Genomic DNA, 8,988 nt, shown 5'->3' with positions numbered 1-8,988 from the left:
CAAGAGATATCGTGAGAGATTCACTGCTGCAGTTTTTATGCACTAGAATACTTGGGAATTGTTTTAACGTTTGCAGTTATACATGTGAAGAGGGAAATTCACAGACAGATGATTGAAATGATTAAAGGGCCTGTTCCACTTAAGCGATTTTAAGGCGACTGCCGGCGACTAGTCTGTCGCCGAATGTTCGCCGGGGTGTCGCGGGCATGATCGTGAGGAGTCTTCCAAAGATCGTAGTGGATCTCAGCGCGTCACCAAGAAATCAAACGCTTTGAAATCTCTCGGCGACAGCTGGCTTGTCGCCAGGTATCGTTGCTTATTGCGGGCGCTGTCGCATACTGTCCCCAGGTTTGCTAGGTTCTCTTAAGATACATTTAGAAGCACATAATATTAAAATAAGTAAAGTCATTTCAAAATACCATAAAATGCTTGTGTTTAACCAATTTATTTACCGTCAGGACATTTGACAGGTAGATTGAAGGCGACAGTTTGACGGTCAGGTAAGCGTGGGAATTTGCGCGATGTTTTTGGCCTCAGCCATTACATTTAAAGTGGGCTCCAAACGCAGATATTCAACCCAGAAACCAGATATGCATCTCCCTTACATTTTCAAAGAATGCCCACACTTTTCACAAAAATTCACTGAACCACTTTTTAAATTATTTTTTTAAATACAGCTATTAGTAAACTGGAAGTAAATCCAGTTTATTCCTTGTTACAGTGAAATTTGGGTTTTAAGTAACCCATATAAGGTGTTATAGCTCAAAACTCTCAAGTACTTACCGACTTGTCAATGATTTCAGCGAAAATTAGGATGCCGGAGAAGCATTGAGAGCGTGGGAAATTCCGCGATGTTTTTGGCCTCAGCCATTACATTTAAAGTGAGCTCCAAACCCAGATATGCAACCCAGAAACCAGATATACAACTCCCTTACATTTTCAAAGAATGCCCACACACTTTTCACAAAAATCCACTTAACCACTTTTAAAATTATATATTTTTAATACAGCTATTAGCAAACTGGAAGTAAATCCAGTTTATTCCTTGTTACAGTGAAGCTTGGTATTTAAGTAACCCATACAAGGTGTTATAGTTCAAAACTCTCAGGTACTTACCGACTGGTCAGTGATTTCAGCGAAAACCAGGACGTCGGAGAAGCATTGACAGCGTGGGAATTTTCGCGATGTTTCAGAAGACGCTGTAATCTCGACCTGACTCGACTTGTCGTGGTCATTGTCGTCGGGTAAAAGAAAAGTTTGGCGATCTGCTACGACTTTGACAGTCGTCGGCAGTCGCCAAAAAAATCGCCTAAGTGGGACAGGCCCTTAAATGTTTTTGAGATGTAGGCACAGTGGCATTGCCAATATTTAGCACCTGCCTTTATTTGCTGTTTTACTGCTACCGCTGGGCTATGGTTAACCCAATGAAATCCTTGAAGATACTACCAAGATCCATAATATGCAAATAGTAACCAACATTTCCCTTTCAAACTGTATCATCCCTCACGGGTTACTGCAAATATCAAACCACACCGAAAGCCCTTTGGATATTTACCTGCTTCAGGGACTCTGGGCAAATATGAAACCAACTCTCAAGGACATATCAATGTCAATGCAGGAACCACAATTTGTCACATAGGCAGTGAGGTGGGAAACATATAAGTGGCATCATTCACATGCATCAGCTCATCTTTCCTGCCAGCCAACATCATGGGTTTGAGCGGTGCCGTCACAGGGATGCTTCAAATATTTAGTTATTATGTACCATGGTCTTTGGAAGGGAGCTGGTTATTCCCATGTTTTAAACTCTCCCCAGATACCATCACTCATGTACACACCAGGTTACAGTGACTATTTAACCTATAAACCCAACATCTTGTCAAGGAACATGTATCCCACATGTTCACAAGGAGAACTTGAAAATTCCATGCACTGGACTTGTTCCTGTGTCTCTGGTGTTGAGCCAGTGGGTCTACTATTTGTGCTACAGTATCATCTGCTACATGACTCTTAGGAGTTAATGTTTTCACAAATCCTCAGGATATGTCAATTCCAAGGGACAGTCAATATTACATTTACGTTTAGTGGGGTGGGAGGGTTAGGTAATTATGTGTAGTTCATACTAAATGGCATTTTTGGAAAGCAAGACGTAGAGCTGGTCTTCAGAAGTGCAGAGGTCTTTGAGAAACTGAATAATATTTGCAGGCAGGGCTCAAGATCATAGAAATTGGGCAAATTCACAAGAGGTCCTTGCGTGTTAGATTAATATATGCAGTGGCTAAGGGCATCAGCAGAAACTTACCAATTGGTTAACATTTATACTTGGAAGTTGGTCAACTTTTATTGATGGCTCAAATGTTTTAATTAATACTTGAGATCCTGATGAATATTTTCCTTGGGGAATTTCACAAGTGATTCTGAGAGTTTATATTCACACTGGCTTTGGGAATGTTTGGATCAATTGGGGCTATATTCACAATCAGATCAATGTATATTAACACATCTCCAAATCTGGCATTAGTTGTAGAATGCATTCCATTTCCTAAAGATTAACTATACTGTTCGTCCATGCTTAACCCCAGAGAGTGCTACATTAGTTTGTCATTGAGGCAGTTGATGAATGCAACAATAACTTAGATAAAGATCAAACACAGGCGGGTCAAGTATTTTTTTTATTTAAGATTTAGTCTTGAATCTTAATAGGTACATTTTTAGTTTTAGCGTCAAGGTTAACCACACTCTTCAAATACTGCATGTCCAGAACCTACAGATTTTGTGAAGCAGCAGGCAGTTTCAACAAGGTGTGTGCCTGATGAATGAAGTGCCCCCAAATGCAGTGCTACCTCAGAGTTCCCTTTCCAGTGGATTTTAAATGTCAAGAGAGACAGACACAGAAAGACAGATAAAGAAATGAGTATATACGACTCTGTTCAGCAGTTCTTTATTGTTGTCTAGGTATTAAATTTGTGAATGCTTTTTAAAAACATATTTCTTGTATTATTTAAGCTAAAGTCAAAATTAAAAAATCAAATTGTTTTAGTCAACTCATCCACTCCTCAGCTACATGCCCATTTAATCACTAATCGAAATGCTTATCCAACATGCCATTCTCCTGCAGACCGTGAACTCTAAAGCACTGTTAATTATTTGGCTAAGTATCAGTTGGGAGACTGATACTCGATCGTTTTACTGTGCAGCTTTGACATTACAGTGCGTAAATTATTATTGCACGAGACACAAGCACGGTGAGCCGAGGGGGCTTCCGTCAGTGCTGAACTGATCAATGTTTCTAGATGGGTCTTGAGGATTGGTTAACGATCAGCAGGAGTCACTTGCAGCCCACCCAAGGGAGGAGCATGCTGTCAAGAGACTGGTGAGCAGAAAAAAAAATCTCCTGGTAATTCTAACGTCACGTTGCGATTGCATTGCATCTGGCACTGATCAGGAACTGAGATTATGTGTAGTGAAGGAGAGAAAGAAAGGAAGAGAAGAGGAGAGTAAATCAGTTTTTCTTAGTGACGATCCAATGCAGAGCTCTGTAGTAGATCTGTGGGGGTTTTGTTGGGGGGTCTGAAGGTAGTCTGGAAACCTGGAGGTGGAGAGTGAAAATTGCCTGGGTTGGAGGGCGGGGGGTAAGGGGCCCAGCCAGCTCTGTGTAAGGGAATCTGTGTGTTGAAGGGATTACTGTGGCCTGTCTGTGCTGTCGTGGGGCCATCTACTTCTGTCAACGCCTGGAGCGACTTCAGCCAATGTGGAGGGTTGTCATCTTGCAGAGTATCTAAACTGTTCCCTGTAGATGCTGGGACACCTGCAGAGAGAGACAGACATATGTTAACATTGTTGATTTAAATTATACACAAGTAAAATCATGCAGCATAGTCTCTTTGAAAGACCTGGCAATTTGGCATTCCAACAATGCAGTCAGCAGAACTTTTCTTGAACTATACGTTTGATGATTCTCGTTTGAAAGTGACTATTGAATCTGCTTTCACCATTCTTCCTGACAGTGGATTTCAGATTCCTTCAAAACCTTTACACAACCTCCAAGCAGTTGAACAATACAATCTTAAATTGGGGACATCTTCCTGATAATCGAAAAGTTCCACATGGATTGGAAAAATAGAACCCCTGTCTGACGTACCCACATTACCCACTGACCTCCTTCATCCACATTACCCACTGAACTCTCTCATCCACAGACCTCCTTGTCCAATGGCCATCCAAACAGTCATTTAGGAGGAGGAGAAAAAACCCCAAAGATTGCAAACTCCATTTTCTGAGCCAGGTTTTGAGTATCTGCAGATTTTTTACTTCAATCCCTGGGCAGTGTAATGCGAATTAGTTTCTCACTCAGGCCTTGCCTTCCCAGTTTGGCTTTGTGCCATTGCTTTATTTCAGACTTCCAACAATTGCTGTGGCCTCTACCTCAGTTCCACAGTTTATTTTTGTTTCCCTCTCTACTTGCATCTCCTCCCAACAGATTAAAGTTGTAATTTGTATGATTAGAACCTGTCAATGTATTTTCTTTCTACACTCCACCCAATTGTTTTCTGGTTATCTCCATCAACCTCTCTCCCCATTTCCTCCATCTTAAAAGGAGCCCATTTTCTAAATTTTCCAGGTTTTGACAAAAACTCATCAACCTGAAATGTCCACAGATTCTCTTCCCCGAGAAGCTGCCTGATCTGCAGACTATTTCCAGCATTTCCTATTTTTTATTTCTGAGACAAGTTGTTTGAGGAATGGATTTGAAATACACAAACAGAATAGTTCTAGATGTAATGTTGTGGTTTGGAGGCAGGGAGGCTGCCAAGAGCAATTTTTAACTCTAACCTGAACGTGGGTTCTATTCAAGGGAAGTTGATTTTAGGAAGTCAGATCTGAATGTGCAGTAACTTCAACAATGGACGGAATTTTTGCAGATGAAGTTAGGACTTTATTTAGGCCACATTCGGAGTATTAAGTGCAATTCTGGTCCCCTCACTACAGGAAAGACGTGGAGGCTTGGGAGAGCATGCAGAAGTTTTACCACAATGCTGCCTGTATTGGAGAGAATTAGCGATAAAGAGAGGTTCGACAAACAAAGGTTGTGGGGAGACTTGACAGTATACAAGTTCAAGTTCTCGGAGCAGAATTAGGCCATTTGGCCCATCAAGTCTACTCCGCCATTCAATCATGGCTGATCTATCTTGCCCTCTCAACCCCATTCTCCCCATAACCCCTGACACCTGTTCTAATCAAGAATGTGTCTATCTCTGCCTTAAACATATCCACTAACTTGGCCTCCATAGCCCTCTGTGGCAATGAATTCCACAGATTCACCACCCTCTGCAAAAGAAATTCCTCATCTTCCTTCCGAAGGTAAAGTTTTTTCTTCCGAGGCTGTGACCTCTGGTCCTTGACTCTCACACTAGTGGAAACATCCTCCCCACATCCACTCTATCCAACCAACTTCTACGGACCTTTCAGGGAAGTATGTACCTGCACTCCAAGATCCCTCTGCTCTACAACACTCCCTATCCACCTGTGACACCACTCCCTACAACTCTCACCAACTTCTACAGTGCACCATAGAAAGCATTTTATCAGGATGCAGCACAGCATGGTTTCGGAAGAGCTCCATCCAAGACTGCAAGAAACTGCAGAGAATTGTGGACACAGCCCAGACCATCATACAAACCAACCTCCCTCCCATCGACTCCATCTACACTTCATGCTGCTTCGACAAGGCCAGCAGCATAATCAAGGACCAGTCTCACCCCGGTCGCTCCCTCTTCTCCCCTCTCCCCTCACGCAAGAGGTACAGAAGTGTGAAAACGCACTCCTCTAGTTTAAGGGACAGTTTCTTCCCAGCTGTTATCAGACAACTGAACCATTCTATCATGGTCCTGATCTCCCATCTACCTCATTGAAGTTCATTGGACTATCTTTAATCAGACTTTACCTTGCACTAAACATTATTCACTTTTCATATATCTCCACACAATGGATAGCGTGATTGCAATCATGTATTGTCTTTCTGCTGACTGGTTAGCACGCATTAAAACTTTTCACTGTGCCTCAGTCACGTGACAATAGACTAAACTAAAGGTTCATGGGTTCTAGGAGCAGAATTAGGCCATATGGCCCATCAAGTCTACTTCGCCAGTCAATCATGGCTGATCTATTTTTCTCTCCTAACCCCATTCTCCTGCCTTCTCCCTATAAACCCCTGATACCTGTACTAAACAAGAATCTGTCTATCTCCATCTTGAAAATATCCATTGACTTGGCCTCCTCAACCGTCTGTGGCAATGAATTCCAGATTTACCACCCTCTGACTAAAGAAATTCTTCCTCATCTCCGAAGGGAATGTCCTTTTATTCTGAGTCACTGCCCTCTGGTCCTACTCTCCCACTAGTGGAAACATCCTCTCCGCATCCACTCTATCCAAGCAACTTCTACGGCACTTTCAGATATCTATGTCCCTGCACTTCTAGATCCCTCTGCTCCATAACATTCCCTGTCCACCCGAGTCCGCCTGCCTCCGAGAGGCATACATCGTCATCAGTCAGGATGGAAATGTCAAATACGACATAGCTTTAAGGTAAAAAAAAGGGCAAAGTTTAACGGAGATGTGTGGGAATATTTTGATTTTTACACACAAAGGGAATGGCGGGTGCCTGGAACAAGCAGCGATGGGAGGTGGTGAAGGCAGATATGAAAATGGCATTTAAGAGGCATCAGGTAGGCACATGTATATGCAGGGAATGGAGGGATATGGACAATGTGCAGGCAGAGGAGATTTGCTTGGCACAGGTATTTTGGCTCAAAGAGCCTGTTCCTGTGTTGTATTGTTTTATAAGATTGAGCTCATGGCTACACAGGTTTACCGAAGAGGTAGAATTGCAAGTGCAAGTTAAATATAACTATTCCGCTCGACTTGCATTACTCCAGGGATTGATTACTCAACCAGGATTCAATACAACCATCTCAACAATTCTAAGCCAAATGTCGTGCCACAAAAGTAGGGTAATATTATTATAAAGATGAAATTATGCTGGTGTCTTTTAATTATCTCCACGGGGAAAGAATCTGATGAAACAAAAGGGAACAAAATGGAAGCCCCATGGCTTGGGAGAATGGCATGACTTCAGGAACAAGGAGTTCGCCCGAGGGCTTGGTAAATATTTCCTCTTAGATCAATATCTCACTGCTGATAAAGATGTGCAATATCGCTCCCACATTTTGTTACATCCACAACAAAAGTACCCAGTAATGGGACACAAAGGAATTACATATGTGTGCCTTCTTTCTTGAAAGCAGTCAGAGGTTTTGCAAGGTGCATTCATGGTACATCACACTACCGTATGTAGTTTTTACAATAGCTTTCACACTCAATAATAACCTGCACTTACACTCACAGTAGCTCCAATTGTGCAATACCTTTCATCAGCAAGATTATACCCAATGTATGCCCAATAATTGTACAAAGAAGCATTATGCTGCAAAAGGCCTAAAAACTTCAGTGCATTAAAGTGTTATGGTGAAATATTTACCCATGCATAGCACACACATGGGGTTACATTGCAAGAGTCTATCATTTACTTAATTATACAGCAAGTCCAATACTCGACCATGCTATGTTTCAATATTTATATAGAAGAGATCCAAACCAACTAGTAGTGTCCCCATGGCTGGAGTTTATTCTTTTGGAGGAAATTTTCACACCCTTCTACTCTCCTACTTTAAGAAACAACTCAACATGCTTAGAGAAGCAAAATGGAATGATGCAGCATTAATCATCATTCTGCTGTTTTGTTTCTTTTTACATCATTTAAGTGAACAGTAGTAAAATTTTACATACCCATTATACTCCACTGAAATCCTAGTGGCAGCACAATGAAATAATTGGAAAGGAAATTTTATTAAAGACATTTCGATTGCCTGAAGGTTACTCGTTGATTGGAAATACGTTTCCAGACGTTTAATTCTGTCGGCTATTGCTATCATCCCACAATTCTGTTTACTAACTGCCAAGGGATAGAATCCAGTTGTAGAAAGCAATTCAGAGGAGTCTCTGATTCATTAAGTTCTATTGACAGGGGTTTATCGATGTAGGGTAGCAAAGGTTATTCCTTCAGAGGTAAATTTCACATCTTTCTACTCTTCTATTTAATGAAAAAAAACAATGACCGCAAAAGGTGCTAGCAACGTGAAATACCAGATCTAGGAAATGACAGCACGTCATTAAATCATTATCTATCCATCGCTCAAAATTCTCTCGACGAAGAATGATCCGGAAACAAACATTATGCAAGCAGACTTGAGACCTTTCAGTACAACCTCAATAAAACACAACTTGTCCCTTCTTCCTTCTGTCTGGCTTGTGCATACTTTTGCTGGGTTAGTGCAATTTGTGAAAGCACCCTACACCTTGGCTTGGGGGTGCACTCTGACAGTACAAGCTTACACATGAAAGTCAGCTGTTATATCCATGGACATGCATCTTACAGATTTCCATGTTTCCCTGCGAGGGTCCTAGATCAGTAATCTACAAGGGATGACCTGCTGCAAAACACAAAGTGGTGGAAGAACTCAGTGGGTCAGGCAGCTTCTATGGATGGAACGGAAAAATTACATTTAGGGTTGGGACCCTCTGACTGAAATGGACAGATGTTTCAGGTTGCAACCCTTCTTCACACTGAGGATTAGACAACCTGCTATTTGTCCCCCCCCCCCCCCCCCCAACTAAAACAGGTACAAGGCATTGTATTGTACAAAACTATCTAGTATTTACACCATAGGAGATGGTGGTGCCATATACTGGGCCAAACAGCCAAATCTTCCATAAAAGTCTTCTTTACCACTTCATCCAACCCCCATCAATATAGCCTTCTATATTGCTCTTTTATTTTGGCTTATCTAGCATCCTGACAAATCCACCCAATGTGTTCATTTCATGTCGTTTCTGCAGTTTGAGCTCCACTTTCTATCCAAACATTAGGC

The 8,988-nt window shown here is 41.8% G+C and overlaps 1 protein-coding gene across 7 annotated transcripts in view; it reads right to left on the bottom strand.

Annotated features, from left to right (window-relative positions):
• Nucleotides 1-2,663: 2,663 nt before the first annotated feature.
• LOC144603584 (CCR4-NOT transcription complex subunit 4-like) overlaps nucleotides 2,664-8,988 on the bottom strand; it is a 117,163-nt gene continuing 110,838 nt past the window's right edge. For all 7 annotated transcript variants that reach the window (XM_078417004.1, XM_078417009.1, XM_078417007.1 and 4 more), the window contains one exon: nucleotides 2,664-3,808. In XM_078417004.1, the coding sequence (XP_078273130.1) occupies nucleotides 3,513-3,808 (296 nt within the window). In that variant the 3' untranslated portion in view covers nucleotides 2,664-3,512. The remainder of the gene's footprint in view (nucleotides 3,809-8,988) is intronic.

This window comes from Rhinoraja longicauda, chromosome 20, assembly GCF_053455715.1.
Source record: "Rhinoraja longicauda isolate Sanriku21f chromosome 20, sRhiLon1.1, whole genome shotgun sequence".
Lineage (NCBI taxonomy): Eukaryota > Metazoa > Chordata > Chondrichthyes > Rajiformes > Arhynchobatidae > Rhinoraja > Rhinoraja longicauda.
This window is presented reverse-complemented; position numbering and strand designations above follow the sequence as displayed.